The 15,668-nt window shown below is 53.4% G+C and overlaps 1 protein-coding gene across 3 annotated transcripts; it reads left to right on the top strand.

Moving 5' to 3' along the window:
- The first annotated feature begins 10,389 nt into the window (after positions 1-10,389).
- On the top strand, positions 10,390-15,540 carry PODNL1 (podocan like 1). Of its 3 annotated transcripts, none has more exons than XM_059919806.1 (11): positions 10,390-10,464; positions 10,595-10,645; positions 10,777-11,001; positions 11,499-11,592; positions 11,877-11,941; positions 12,094-12,203; positions 12,467-12,623; positions 12,885-13,000; positions 13,469-14,078; positions 14,826-14,974; positions 15,097-15,540. In XM_059919806.1, the coding sequence occupies exons 2-11, from the start codon at positions 10,643-10,645 to the stop codon at positions 15,245-15,247; spliced, it is 1,680 nt and encodes a 559-aa protein (XP_059775789.1). In that variant the 5' UTR covers positions 10,390-10,464; positions 10,595-10,642; the 3' UTR covers positions 15,248-15,540. The 3 variants fall into 3 exon arrangements, with proteins under 3 accessions (XP_059775789.1, XP_059775788.1, XP_059775787.1); XM_059919805.1 differs by having other exon boundaries at positions 13,469-14,126; XM_059919804.1 differs by lacking the exons at positions 10,390-10,464; positions 10,595-10,645 and having other exon boundaries at positions 10,723-11,001; positions 13,469-14,126.
- The last annotated feature ends 128 nt before the right edge of the window (positions 15,541-15,668 follow it).

Raw genomic sequence — 15,668 nt, 5'->3', positions numbered from 1 at the left:
AAAGGTATCCGTATTCTAGTTATAAAAAGGTGTAACCTCCCCTAGGAAGCCTCCTCCCCCAAGCTTGGTGCCCTCTCTGTGTTTCCTTCTCCCATAATGGCATTGTTACTGCTTCCATGGACTTGCGGTTGACACACATTTAAGATATGTAGATTCTACTGTATGTGTAGAACCCACAGAAAAACATGGTAGCTTCTGAGAAGGGGTCCACCTGCTGGGGCAGAGGCAAGCATGGGATCAGAAGAAGGTTACAAGATGCCCTCATGAAGCCACTATTAATTACTGTGGCCAAACCTGTATGCAAACTAATACAATATGTACATAACATTTCTTTTTAATAAATATGCACAATTTGTATACATACTGTATACAGTATATACACATTTCATATACATTTTGTATTCCAGTGTACTTAAGTTTTTTATATATACATATATAAATACATTTGTTTCATTGTATTTAAGTTTTATTTTTTTTTAACTTTTTGGCCACACCACGCAGTATGTGGGATCTTAGTTCCCCAACCAGGGATGAAACCCATGCCCCCTGCATTGGAAGTGCAGAGTCTTAACCACTGGACTGTCAGGGAGGTCTGTACTTAAATTGTACGTGTATGTGTATACATATATATTACACACATATTTGTAACAAGTACAATTTATTAAAGAAACCAACATTTAAGCTTGCCTATTTGTAGTAAAAAAAAAATTATCACATTTAAAAATTGTGGTGGGGCTTCCCTGGTGGCGCAGTGGTTGAGCATCTGCCTGCTAAGGCAGGGGACATGGGTTCGAGCCCTGGTCTGGGAAGATCCCACATGCCGCGGAGCAGCTGGGCCCATGAGCCACAACTACTGAGCCTGCGCGTCTGGAGCCTGTGCTCCGCAACAAGAGAGGCCGCGATAGTGAGAGGCCCGCGCACCGCGATGAAGAGTGGCCCCCACTTGCCGCAGCTAGAGAAAGCCCTCGCACAGAAACGAATACCCAACATAGCAATCAATCAATCAATCAATAAAAAAAAAAAAATCTTAAAAATTGTGGTAAAAGGTATATAACATAAAATTTACCATCTTAGCCATTTTTAGGTGTACAATTCAGTGGCATTAAGTAAATTCGTATCATTGTGCAACCATCACTACCTCCAACTCGAGAAATTTTTCATCACTCCAAACAGTATCTCTGTCCTCATTAAATATCTCTTCCCATTCCCCCTCCCCCAGCCCCTGGCAACCACCGTTCTACTTTCTGTCTCTATGAATTTGAAACTCTAAGGACCTCAAAAGAGTGGGGTCATACAGTATTTGTTCTTTTGTGACTGGCTTATTTCACTTAACATAACGTCCTCTGGTTCATCCATGTTGTAGCATGTGTCAGAATTTCCTTCCTTTTTAGGGCTGAATAATATTTCATTGTGTGAATATATCACATTTTGTTTATCCATTCAGCCACCGATGGACCCTTGACTATTGTGAATAGTGGTGTTATGAACATGGTGTGCAAATATCTGTTCGATTCCCTGTTTTGGTGTTTTTGGGTGTATACCCAAAAGTGGAATTGCTGGAACATAATTCTATGTTTAATTTTTTGAGGAACTGCCATGCTGTTTTCCACAGCAGCTGTACCATTTTACATTCCTCCCAGTGCTCAGGTGTTGCAATTTCTCTACAACCTCGTCAACACTTGCTATCTTCTGGTTTGTTTGTTTGATACAAGCCAACTTAATGGGTACGATCATTTAATTTTTAATAAGTGTTATATTCACACGATTCAAAATTCAGCAGGAGGAAGACATAGAATGGGCAGTAAGCACATAAAAAGTTACTCAACATTATTAGTCATTAAGGGAAAGCAAATAAAGTCACAATGATGTACCACTACACATTCACTAAAATGGCTAAAATTAAACAGACTGACTACACCAAGTGTTGGCAAGGATGTGGAGGAACTGGGACTCTCTTAGACTGCTGGTGGGAGTGGAAAATGACACAACCACTTTGGAAGACAGTTTGGCAGTTTCTTAAAAAGTTAAATGTACACTTACAATACGATCCAGCCATTTCACTCCTACATATTCACCGACGTTTCTAAAAGACATATGCTTGGGACTTCCCTGGTAGTCCAGTGGCTAAGACTCTGCGCTCCCAATGCAGGGGGCCCGGGTTCCATCCCTGGTCAGGGAACTAGATCTCACATGCTGCAACTAAAGATCCTGCATGCTGCAACAAAGATCCCACGTGCTGCAGCTAAGACCTGGCACAGCCAAATAAATAAATATGTTTTAAAAAACATATGTTTACTCAAAGACTCATATATGACTGTCCACAGCAGCTTTATTTGTATCATCCAAAAATGGGAAACAAGCCAAAGGTCCATCAACATGTGATTAAAAAAAAAAAAATGTTGGTCTATCCATTCTCTGGATACTATCAAGTAACAGAAAAGAACGAACTATGGTACACATAAAACTATGTTTTATGTCAATTATATCCTAATTTTAAAAATAAAGATAATTAAAAAAAAAACTATGGTTACATTTGACAACATGGATAAACCTCAAAACTGCTACCAAATGGAAGAAGCCAGACAACAAAAACTACACACTCTATGATTCCATTTATATTAATTTCTAGAAAATGCAACCTAATCTATGGTGACAGCAGACCAGTGGTTGCCTGGGGTGGGGAGTAAAGGGAGGGAGGGAGAGAAGGCTGACAAAGGGGCATGAAGATACTTTTGGGGGTGATGGAAATGTTCACTAAACCATGGTGATGGTTTCAGCACAGGTGCATCCCTGTTGAGTTTTGAAATGATGAGTTTTTTTTTTAATTGAAGTATATTTGATTTACAATGTTGTGTTGATTACTGCTGTACAGCAAAGTGATTCAGTTATACATATATATACATTCTTTTTAAAAATATTCTTTTTTATTATAGTTTATCACAGGATATTGAATATTGTTCTCTGTGCTCTACAGTAGGACCTTGTTGCTTATCCATTCTATATAAAAGCTTCCATCTGCTAACCCCAGCCTCCATTCCATCCCTCCTCCAACCCCCTCCCCCTTGGCAACCACCAGTCTGTTCTCTATGTCTGTGAGTCTGTTTCTGTTTCATAGATAGGTTCATTTGTGTCATATTTTAGATTCCACATATAAGTGGTATCATGTGGTATTTGTCTTTCTCTTTCTGACTTACTTCACTTAGTATGATAATCTCCAGTGGCAGAAATGAGGTGTTTTTTTAAATTTTATTTATTTATTTTTGGCTGCATTGGGTCTTCGTTGCTGTGCGCGGGCTTTCTCTAGTTGCGGTGAGAGCGGGGGCTACTCTTCATTGCTGTGCGTAGGCTTCTCATTGCGGTGGCTTCTCTTGTCGCGGAGCACAGGCTCTAGGTGCACGGGCTTCAGTAGTTGTGGCACGCAGGCTCAGTATTTGTGGCTCACAGGCTCTAGAGTGCAGGCTCAGTAGTTGTGGCACACGGGCTCAGCTGCTCCGTGGCATGTGGGATCTTCCTGGACCAGGGCTTGAACCCGTGTCCCCTGCATTGGCAGGCGGATTCTTAACCACTGTGCCGCCAGGGAAGCCCCAGAAATGAGTTTTGACTCATGTACGCTTTAAATATTTTCATTTTTATTGTATGTCAACTATATCTCAATCAAATTTTTTATTCAACAGATATACAAGGATATTTGGTGGCAAACCCCCTCTCCTCTCAGCACCAGCCACCCAGTTCTCCCCTCAGAGACAGCCAATTTATGAAAATGTTTAGTTTATGAAAATGATCGCTGTTGTTAGCCTGGCTCTGCAACTTTTTTTTCTTCATAAGATTAGCTTGACTCACAGTAATACATATAGTGGTTTGAATGGTGATCCACAAAAAGATGTGCTGACGTCCTAACCCCCAGAACATGTATGACCTTATTGGGAAAAAAAGATACACTTAAATGAAGGATTCTGAGATTATCCTGGATTAACTGGGTGTGCCCTAAATCCAATGACCGGCGTCCTTAAAAGAGACAGAAGAGGAGAAACACAGACACAGAGAGAGAGAGAAGAAAAGGCCACGTGGGGGCTTCCCTGGTGGCGCAGTGGTTGAGAATCTGCCTGCCAGTGCAGGAAACACGGGTTCGAGCCCTGGTCTGGGAAGATCCCACATGCCGCGGAGCGATTAAGCCCGTGAGCCACAACTACTGAGCCTGCGCGTCTGGAGCCTGTGCTCCGCAAAGAGAGAGGCCGTGACTGTGAGAGGCCCGCGCACCGCGATGAAGAGTGGCCCCCACTTGCCACAACTGGAGAAAGCCCTCGCACAGAAACGAAGACCCAACACAGCCAAAAATAAATATAAATAAATAAATAAATTTAAAAAAAAAAAAAAAGAAAGAAAAGGCCACGTGGAAACTGAGGCAGAGATTTGCGTGATGCAGCTACAAACCCAGGAACAGCAAAGATTGCCAGCAACCACTAGAAACTGGAAGAGAGACAAAGTAATCTCTGAAAGGAACCAACCCTGCCAACACCTCGACTTTGGACTTCTAGCCTCCACAAGTCCAAATAAATAATTTGGACTTCTGAAATGAATCCGTTGATGTTGTTTAAAGCCATCCAGTTTGTGGTCATTGGTTACAATGGCCACAGGAAATGAATACAATATGTGTAGATAGAGTCCCTTGTGCATCCTAGATCTTGCTGTCTATTATTTTAATAGGACACTTTTTTTTTTTTTTTTTTTTTTTTTGTCTGTTTATCTATTCCCCTCTTACGGGATATTTTTCACTCGCTCACACAACACATGTTCATGGATCACCTGGTACTCAGGAAGCACTGTTCTAGGTTTGGGGAGACATTGGTGACTATGGCCACGTGCCCACCTCCATGCAGCTAATATTCAGGTGGGGGAGACGGCCAGTGGGCAGAAATATAAATTAGGATGTGAGAAATGCCAGGAAGAAAAATAAGGCAGGGAAGAGGAAACAGAGTCAAAAAAAATTGCTTCTGATCAGGGGATTTGGGGTGGGGGTGGGGGGTTCTCTGCAGAAGTGAAGTGAAGTTGCCAGCCTCGTGAGATGGAGAGCAAGAGAGAATTTTTATTCCAGTTAACGAGCCTGCAGGGAACGTCCTTGTGCATACGTGTTTGGGCTGTGTAAGAAGAGATGGCTGGTCCTTGGGTGTCGCAGAGAGGGTACTATTCCGAAAATTCCACTTGATCCTCTTCCCCAACCCGGTGCCCCGCCCAGCCCCCCGCAGATTTCTCCCTTCCTTGCGGTCACGCAGGACCACGTGACTAATCCTTGCCAATGAGACGCGAGCAGGAGGGTAGGGTGGCCCTTCCGAGTGGAAGCCCTGAAAAAGTGATGGGGAGTCTTTCTCTTCAACTGCGCCAGCCACGCAGAGGCTGCTGTGCAAGGCAGAGTGACTGTGGCTCCGAGGCCCTGCTGCTGATCTGTTGAGATCGCGGTGTGGGGATGACCGACTCTGATGTTAGTCACTGACCGTTGGGGTTGTTTGTTATGTGGAATGATCTTGCCTGCCCAATATATACGTATATACATTTGACCCTTGAACAGTGTGAGGGTTTGGACGCTGACCCTCTGCATAGTCAAGAATCCGTGTATAAGTTTACAGTTGGCCCTTCAAATCCAAGGTTCCGGATCTACAGATTCAGCCCACCATGGTGTGGTACTGTAGCACAAATTTAGTGAAAAAAATCCATGTATAAGTGGACGCATGCAGTTCAAGGAAATATATATATACACACACACAAAGATATATAAAATGTGCGTGCGTATATATATATAATATGTGTAAAATATGTGTATTATAGTATATATGGCTATATATAATACAGTTGCTATACACATATCCTTTTACATATATACGTATGTGTATCCTTTTATGTATTTATATAAAATCTATATAAATAAAAGGAGATTTATCATGAGGAATTGACTTAAGTGATTATGGAGGATGAGAAGCCCCACAAGCCGCTGTCTGGAAGCTGGGGACCCGGGAAAGCCGGTGGCATAATTCCAGTCTGAGGCCTGAGAACCAGGGGAGCCGATGGCGTACATCCCAGTCCTGGGGCAAGAGAAGACTGATGTCCCAGCTCCAGCAGGCAGGCAGGACAAGAGAAAAGGGGCGAGTTCCTCCTTCCTCCGTCTTTCACTCTGTTCGGAGCTGCTGTAGATTGGATGATGCCCAGGCACAATGGGGAGGGTTACTGAGTTTACTGAGTCCACTGATACCCATGCTAAGCTCCTCTGGAAACACCCTCACAGATGCGCCCCGAAAGAATGTTTAATCTGGGGGGGGTCCCATGACCCAATAAAATATTATCATATGATTTTATATTTGACACATTTAACCATCACCAACCAGTATGTGGCAGGCACATCTTCAGTTTTACCAGATACTTCCAGGTTCCTTTCTGACCCTCCTTCTCCATGGCCATCGCTGGCTTCTCTTCTGCCCACCCCTCAGGCATAAGCATCCCTCGGGGGTCTCCCTTGGACTCCCTTCTGTTTTCCTTCTAGACTTTCTCCTTGGTGAACATCATCCATGCTGTGGGTCTACAGTGAGGTGAGAGGAGGGGAGGGAATTCCCTGGTGGGCCAGTGGTTAGGACTCTGCGCTTCCACTGCAGGTAGTGTGGGTTCAATCGCTGGTCAGGCACAGCCAGAAAAAAAAGAGAAAAAAGAAAAGAAAAGGGTGGTGGGGGAGAGAGGAAATAAAAGAGAGAGAAATGGTGGCTTAAACAAGAGAGATACCTCTTTTTCACGCCTGGTCAAAATGACTGGCGCTGGTTGTTTGGAAAAGCCTGAAACTCCAGGGGCTGCTTTGATATCTTTGAGCCTCGTAGGGCCTCAAAGGTCTAACTGTGTTTCCCTGCTTTTGTCAGATATGCATCCCCACCCCCAACCACCTGACTTGTTTCTCTATCAGCCAGACCAGCCACACCCCATGTGGTCCTCGACCTAATGGGTTTCACCTCTCTGCCAGACTGAGAAATTATTCAAACAAGCCAATCGCATCCTCTGATGGGAACCAGAGGTCACCCCTCCCTTTTGTCACTACCAAGCCCATCTCCCACAGCCCCTGCTTCTTGGCTCTGCTGCTGAGTGCACCCCCAACCATGTGGCTCAGTGCCCTCCTCCAATTCTGGCCTGTGAATGTGACTAACTAATCATCAGACGATCTCATCTATCCATATTAGGTGTCATGTGTTTGGCCATCTTGTACTATTTAGGGCATGTGATTCCTCTTTCACCAACGGGGTCAATAGGAGGTGATCAAAACACTGGTCAGTCCATGGGTAGCACAGCCTTCCTTGGTATGTGAGACCCAGCTTCCTTCTATCTTGTTGCTCCACCATTCAAGGCCTCTAGTCCCAAGGCAATGTCATGGCCCAAGATGGCTGATGGACTTCCAGCCATCACATCTACATTCCATCAGTAGGAAACAGAAAAGCACCCCCTCTTTCCTCAAAGTTGTACATACCACTTATGCTTACATATGGCCACATCCACCTGCAAGGGAGCCTAGGAAATGTAGTTCTTTATTCTAGGCAGCCATACGCCTGGCTAAATATCAGTAATTTTATGGACTGGGTCCAGATCCTGAGGGGCTTATCAGCCAGCTGAAGGCTGACTGAGGAATTTGGCCTTAGCCTGTGTCTCAAGGTTGGATGCCATCATAGGATGAGGAGGGGCAGGCCCAAGGTGTGCCTTGGGATCATTAACTGGTACTGAGTTAAGACCCCTCCTTTCCTCTTCTAATTGGGAAAAAACTACATTTTCCATCAGCTTCTTGCTTCCTCCTACATCAACCCTGCCTCTTCTTCCCACCAACCAAAATAAGACCAGATTGCTGCACTAGCTGCCCACAGTGTTACTGCAACCCGCTGACTCCACAGTCATCCGTACTCTGAGATCAGAGCCTCAGGGAAACCAAGAGACACCAACAGCCCCTCCCCATGCAAACTTCCCCACACGTACAGACACAATTCTACATGCATTTCATAAAGGTGTACTAAATGCTGATTCTGCCAGGCTCTACATTGGTGGACCATACTCCTTTGCTGTCCCTGCAGAACTCCCTCCTGGGCAGGGCAGGGCAATGGAGGACTGAGCTGGGCTGGGCAGAGCTGGGATGGGCTGGACAGGGCTGGGCACGGCAGAGTGTAGAGAAGGGAGTTTGTTGCAGGAAGATAAGGCCAGTGGGTCATTTACAAGAGTGGTGATTATGTTCCTAGCCAATCAGCACATTCCATCTCTGTGGCCACAGGGACTGATTCCAGATGGACATGTGACCAAAACTAGGCCAATGACATATAACCTTGGGGCTTTCAGCTGGACTAAAGCTGGGGATATCTTGGCACTGCACAGAGAATCCTGCCAGTAGAGCTGAGAGGTAGAGAGAGACTCCATCCTGAAGGTGTCATTTGAGTCCCTGGATCCAGCTATGCCTGAAAGACAGCCCCTCAACATTTCCATTCATGAGTTAATAAATACCCTTGTTTGTATTAGTTAGTTTGGCTTGGATTCTCTATCCTTTGCAACTTTAAGAGGCCTGCCAGGAACTCACACAGCTTGGTTCTCATTGCCACTTCCCTGGGGTTAGGATCAGTGCAGTAGTTCAGTAACTCTGTGGGGTTGGCCACATTACTCTGTTAGGGAGACTAAGGGGCTTCTACACAATGTCCAAGCTAGTGGTGGCCAGTCCCACAGGGAGAGCTTGGAGTGGGGCCCGTTGTTCTCTTCTGGTCGAAGCTAAGACATGTCTTCTAGCCCTGAGGGACCCCTCTCCTGAGGCCACACAGTCCTGGGAAACGTGGTCAAATGACTACATTTTTGGGTCCAAGTTTCCTCCTCTGTGGAAGAGGGATTAATAATACAGACACCCTCTGTCTCCATCATTCTTCCACATCTTAGTCCCTTCTTCCCGCCCACCTGATATACTTCACTTCCATCACCCCATGGCTTGACCCCCCCCACCCCAACAAGCCCCCTGTAGTTGGTGCTGTCTGGGGCCTACCATGCCCCCCTCCGGCCTCACCAGCAGGCATGTAATATCTCTTTAGGGATGGAGTCTGCTCTACCCAAACTGCCAGGGAATTCAGATCCCTTGGGGGCAGCCCTCAACCAGTGACTGATGGAGGGAGTTGGAGGATCAATACCCCAGCTCTCTCACCCCTCGGGTGAGATGACTCTGATCCCCCAGGGTTCCCCAGCGGGACTGAGCCCCAGCTGCCTATAGTGAGAATTTGCTTAATTACAAGTGACCAAACTATCCCAATGTGACCAGGACTGAGGGTTCCCCAGATGCAGGATTTTGAGAGCTAAATTTGGCAAGTTCCAGGCAAGTTGATTACCCCAGTGATAACTCATCGATTCATGACTGCTCCCTTCCTTCTCTCTGCCACATCCCTGCTCCCCTACAGCTGCTGTCTCCCAGACAAATGCACTCAGTCCTCAACTCAATCTGTTTCTGAGAGACCCCAATCTCCTTCACGCCCTTTGAGCAGCCCATCAGCCACTCTGACCCAAGCTGAGCACTTGTGGGGCAGATGCTGTGCTTGGAACTTTTTGCCCACTACCTGCCTTTGCCTTGTGACTGCCTTTTGAGGAGGGGTCTTCTGTCAGCTCCATTTTATGCATGGGAAAGCTGAGGTTTGGCAGGAAAATGACTTGTCTGAAGTCTCGTGGGTAAGTGGCGTGTCTCGGGGGATCAGACCTGGGGCAGAGACGGGCTTCCTCACCCCTCAGCACACACTTCCGCTCTGCTGTTGAGGGCCTGGCATGTGCTGGGCACTGTCTCACCCCTTTCTTATGCATGATTTCATTTAATGCTTACACGACTCCCGGGAGGCGAGGCAACCATTCCCTCACTTTGCAGAGCGGGAAACCAAGGCCTGGAGAGGTGGCAGAGCCCAGGTTGAAGCCCAGGCAGGCTGCCACTGAGCGCACATCCTTAACCACCAGGCTGGCACCTCAATACGTGTAATTTCCTTTTGGGCGGCGGCTGTGGCTATTTGGGGATGGGGGAGCCTGGCTGCCAGTGAGGCCAGCTGGCAGGGGGGAGGAGGGGCCCAGATGGCAGACCTGGCTGGGAGCCCCCAGACCAGTGTCTGCATTGGCAGGCTGAGCCCAGGCTTGCCCTGACCCATCGTTGCCAGCCCCGGTTCCTTGGGGACCCTCCTGTGCCCTGAAGCGTCCTCCACTCCTCTGCCCCCACCCCTACTCCTGCGGTTGGCCCAAATACCAGACAGGGCAAATCTCAGCTTTCCCCCAAACATTCCTCACTCCTGTGGCCCGGCCCAGGCTGGCCGAGGTTACGCAAGCAGAGCTGGGGGGGGGGGGGGCGCGGGGGCGCGGAGGGTTGGGGGGAGGCGGGTGGGACCGAGGGGACATGCTGGCCTGTCCTCACCACCCCATCCGGCGCCTGTCCGCCTTCCGCAGGGCGCGGAAAGGGTGGGCCAGCTCCCCTGAGCCCCTGGGAGAACAGGCTCGGGGTGGGGGGGAGGGTGGCCAGTGCCAAGAGATGGGGGGGGGTGGCGGCCACAGCAGAACCTCCAGGAGGTGACCGCCTGCTTTCCATTAGGGAGCCCTGGTCAGCAGTTCCGGCGAGACGGCAGACCTGGGGCTGGCTATGGTAAGTTGGGGCAGGGGAGGGTCTGAGGGTGGGGCCTGCCTGCCCAACCCCCTCCATGAGGGGATGCTCCTGTCACCATGGTGACCCGGTGCCCAGCCTGGGGACACCCTGAGCCGTCCCTCAACTCCCAGTGGCTGAGCCTACTGCTGCTTCTCCTGCTGCTGCCCGGCCCCCCACCCGCCCTCGGCATGGAGGACGCCTCGTTCCCCCACCTGGGGGAGAGCTCGCAGCCCCCGCCCCGGGCCTGCCCCCCACGCTGCTCCTGCCCCCGGGCTGACACAGTGGACTGTGCCGGCCTGGACCTTCGGGTGTTCCCGGACAACATCACCAGGGCAGTTCAACACCTCTCCCTGCAGGTGGGGCCTGGGGTGGGGTGGGGGCAGGGTAGCTCCCAGGGGAAGCGGGGAGCCTGGGCAGTGGTTGGGTTGAGGGTGATGGGGTGTGGGGTCCATGTGCAGGGCTGAGGCATTGGGCGTGAGGGTCTTGGCACTGATGCGAGTTGGCCTTGATGAGGGTGCAAGGCTCTGTGTGTCCGGTGAGAGGAGGTGGGGGCGTAGATATTGGAAGTGGGAGGGGCTGAGGGTTTAGGGGTGTCGGGGAGGTCAACGTCTGGTGATTACAGGGTTGCTTGGGGTCAGCGTGGCGGGGCATTTGAGATCAACTGTAGGGGTGCATGGGGCGCTGGGGGCCACTCTCTTTTTGGTTACAGGGTTGTTCCGAGGTAATAAGGCATTTGGGATCAAGTAGAGGGTGATGGGTGTCAGGGCTCACTGCTCAGGCTGATGGGAAGCTTAGAAGCAGGGCCCAGGGTCACGGGGGTCAGGGTGTGAGCGCCCCTTTCCCTGCCCCACAGAACAACCAGCTCCAGGAGCTCCCCTACAACGAGCTGTCGCGCCTTAGTGGCTTGCGGACCCTCAATCTCCACAACAACCGCATCTCCTCCGAGGGTGAGGGGGACAACGGGGAGGCGGCCCCTCCCCACCACGGTCCCCGCTGCCCTCTCCCTCTCTCCCCAGCTCGGTCTGTGGGCAGGTCTGCGGCAGTTCCCAGCACTGCCCTTTGCTGAGCAGGATGGAAACTCAGGGGATGGGGGGCAGGGGCTGTGGCTTTTGAGGACGTGGGGGGCGGGGCCTGGAGGAGCCTCTGCCAGTCCCTGGCTGGATGGGAGCACAGACTCCGCCCTGCCCCCACCCCACACCAGGGGTCCCCTCACCGCCCACCTCATTCATAGGCCTGCCTGACGAGGCCTTCGAGTCCCTCACGCAGCTGCAGCACATCTACGTGGCCCACAACAAGGTGAGCCCCCCTCACACACACACACACACACACACACACACACACACGGGTGCAGCCGGGCTGGGGTCATGTAGCACAAAGTGTAGATGGGACAGCGAGGGGTGGGGTGCAGGAGGGGGGCCACCAGGACCAGTGCAGTTCTGCTCCCGCAGCTCTCTGAGGCCCCCCAGTTTCTACCCCGCTCCCTCCGTGTCGCGGATCTGGCTGCTAACGAAGTGACGGAGATCTTCCCGCTCACCTTTGGGGAGAAGCCAGCGCTCAGGTAGCCCCTGGCCCGGCCCAGGCCCCAAGGGTCTCAGATATGCCTGGGGTCACTCCCCACCCTGGGGGGGTCTGGTGGGGAGACAGGGCCCTGGATGCTCTGTTTGGAGAACTCAAGACTGAAGCAGAGAGCACGCACGCTCACACACACACACACACACACACACACGCACACACTCTCACACTGAAGGTGGCCCTGAGCTGGGGTGCGGGGCGGTGGGGAGGCCAGGGCGGGGCTGGTGGCCGGAGCCTGGCTCCCCTCAGGTCCGTGTACCTCCACAACAACCAGCTGAGCAACGCGGGCCTGCCCCCCGACGCCTTCCACGGCTCCCAGGCAGTTGTCACCCTCAGTCTCTCCAGCAACCGGCTCAGCTATGTGCCGCCCAGCCTGCCGTCCTCGCTGGAGCGGCTCCACCTGCAGGTGCCCCTCCTTCACCTCACCATCCCCGTGTCCCCACCTCCCTGGGCTCCCTGCACCTCTCTCCTGGGGGACCCCTCCACCTCCTTGTTATCCCAGTAGTCAGAAATGTCTTTGAGTCCCTTCCACTGGCACTGGTCGCTCACAAGCTCTCCGTGGGCAGCCTTGCTCAAGCGAGCTCCTCGTCCCTTACTCAAGAGCCCTCTGTGGCTCCCCACTGCCCTCTGTCCTGGACCTCAGTCTCACGCTCTCCTCCCTTCCCAGAACAACCTCATCTCCAAGGTGCCCCGAGGAGCCCTGAGTCGCCAGACCCACCTCCGTGAGCTCTACCTTCAGTACAACCAGCTGACGGACAGAGGCCTGGATGCCACCACGTTCAGGTGGGGCCTGGGGACAGGGGGTTCGGGGGTGCAGCCTCGTGCCGGCAGTAGGGGCTGAGGATTCAGCCTCTGGGGGCCCCGGGCCTCCATCCCCCACCCCTGTATGACTCCTAACTCGAGGCCTCACTTGGTGATGGGCCAGGCTCAGCCAGGCACCTGGCGGCATCCTCGTCTCCAGCCACCCTGTGCCTCGGTCCTACTACCCAACGGCACAGCTGCCACGTGAACATCTCAGACCCAGAACTCTGTCCTGGTCACCCCTACATCTAACCCTCAGGCTGGAATCTGCCCTGATCACCCCCAGGTTTACCTCCTACCCAGATCTCTCAACTCATCACCCCCAAGTTGCAATCTCCAGCTTACGTCTCTCAGGACCAGTCCTCAACAGCCCCCCCCCCCCCAACCAAGATCTACCCGGCCCCCGACTCTGGGTGCCCAGCCCGACGCCGACCCTCTCTCTCCTGCCAGCAAGCTGCACTGCCTCGAGTACCTGGACCTGTCCCACAACCAGCTGGCCGCGGTGCCCGCCGGCCTGCCGCGCACCCTGGCCGTGCTGCACCTGGGCCGCAACCGCATCCGCCGGGTGGAGGCTGCCCGGCTGCGCGGCCTGCGGGGGCTGCGCTACCTGCTGCTGCAGCACAACCAGCTGGGGGCGGCAGGGCTGCCGGCCGGGGCACTGCGGCCGCTGCGGGGCCTGCACACGCTGCACCTCTACGGCAACGGGCTGGACCGCGTGCCCCAGGCGCTGCCCCGCCGCCTGCGGGCCCTGGTGCTGCCCCACAACCGCGTAACCACGCTGGGTGCCCACGATCTGGCCGCCACGCCCAGCCTGGCTGAGCTCAACCTGGCCTATAACCGCCTGGCCAGCGCCCGCGTGCACCGCCGGGCCTTCCACCGGCTGCGGGCCCTGCGCAGCCTCGATCTGGCCGGCAACCAGCTGACCCTGCTGCCCTCTGGCCTGCCCGCCAGCCTGCACACCCTGCGGCTGCAGCGAAACCAGCTGCGGGCCCTCGAGCCTGAGCCGCTGGCCGGCCTGCACCAGCTTCAGGAGCTCTGCCTGGCGCATAACCGGCTGCGTGTGGGTGACATCGGGCCTGGCACCTGGCATGAGCTGCAGGCCCTCCAGGTCAGGGGTGGGCTGCTTGGCCACAATGAACGCCCGCAGGTGTCCCCACGGCCCCTCCACTCACCGGCCTGCCTGCCCAGCAACGCCCCTGCAAGGCCCTGAGATGCCAGAAAGAGAGCTCCCACTGCAGGCCAGCCCCGGGGTGGATAAGACAGATCCAGCCTCCAGGCCGCTGCCTGTGCTGTCCCTGCCACCTGGTCCTCCACGACCACCCCTCCACCTCCCCAGCCTCTAGCTCCTTCTGAGCGCTGTTGATGCCACGGAATTTAGGGCATCTGTGGGTGCCAGGCGCTATTCTAGGTCCTGGAGATGCCACTGGGCACAGAAGGACACAGCTCCCGGCCCCTGGCACAAACATCCTAGTTAGGGAGAAAGCAGTCAGCAACAATCACAAGCAGACAATTGTTAGAAGGGCATGAGGAGGTAAAGGAAGTACCATCTTTGTGAGGGATTAACTGAATCAACGTTTCCCACAGCAGGCAGGGACCCTGCCTGCTAGAACAGGGCCTGCCCCAGAGGGGACTCAGTTTACCTCTGTTGAGGGCAGGATTTGGCAGCCACGAAGTAGCTGAGGGGGGCGGGCAGAAGGACCGGGCTGGGCGTGGAAGGGGGCCCGGGAGGAGAGCAGTTTGGGGCTTGGCTAAATGGGTGGCCCAGGGCCTGGGGCCGCCACGGCGCCATCTCTGCCCGCCTGCCCAGGTGCTGGACCTCAGTCACAACGAGCTGTCCTTCGTGCCCCCTGACCTGCCTGAGGCCCTTGAGGAGCTGCACCTGCAGGGCAACTGCATCAGCCACGTGGGCCCCGAAGCCTTCCTCAGCACGCCCCGCCTACGCGCCCTCTTCCTCAGGTGCCCCGAGGGTGGCAGGGCCAGGTGGCTCCAGGTGGACAAGGGAGGGCTGTGGGGGACGTGAACAGGCCTGGGGGTGCACCTCCCCTCAAACCCGCCCTCACGCCCACCTCTCGGTCCAGGGCCAACAGGCTTCACGTGACCAGCATAGCGCCCGAGGCCTTCCTGGGCCTCCCGCACCTTCGCGTGGTGGACACAACGGGTAACCCTGAGCCAGTCCTGGTCCAGCTGCCGCCCACAGCCCCACGTCGGCCACGGGCAGAGGGCCCCTGAGCCTGGAGGGGCCCAGTAGAGCAGCCCAGACACCTGGGGCTCTGCTGGGCTGTGGACTAAGGAGACAGCACCCAACCTGGGGCCTCGAGCTGGCTCTCCCAGGCCTGGAGAGCTGGGCCCGCCTAACCCAGGCTGGCCAGGATGCTGGGACAGGGGTGCCACCTCGACACACAGGGAGCCCAGGGAGAGACTGAAGCATGCAGCTCGCACACTGGGTGTGCAGGCAGCTCCGACCCTGCTGGACACTCCCCCACTGCCCGTGCAGATGGACACGGCAACAATAAAGCCTAGCCCGGGACCTCCCTCGCCGTCCAGTGGTTCAGACTCCGCGCTTCCACTGCAGGGGGCGCAGGTTCGATCCCTGGATGGGGAACTAAGATCCCACATGCCACACAGTACGGCCAACAGCAACAACAAAAAA

This window comes from Balaenoptera ricei, chromosome 3 (genome assembly GCF_028023285.1).
Source record: "Balaenoptera ricei isolate mBalRic1 chromosome 3, mBalRic1.hap2, whole genome shotgun sequence".
Taxonomy (NCBI): Eukaryota; Metazoa; Chordata; class Mammalia; order Artiodactyla; family Balaenopteridae; genus Balaenoptera; species Balaenoptera ricei.
This window is presented reverse-complemented; position numbering and strand designations above follow the sequence as displayed.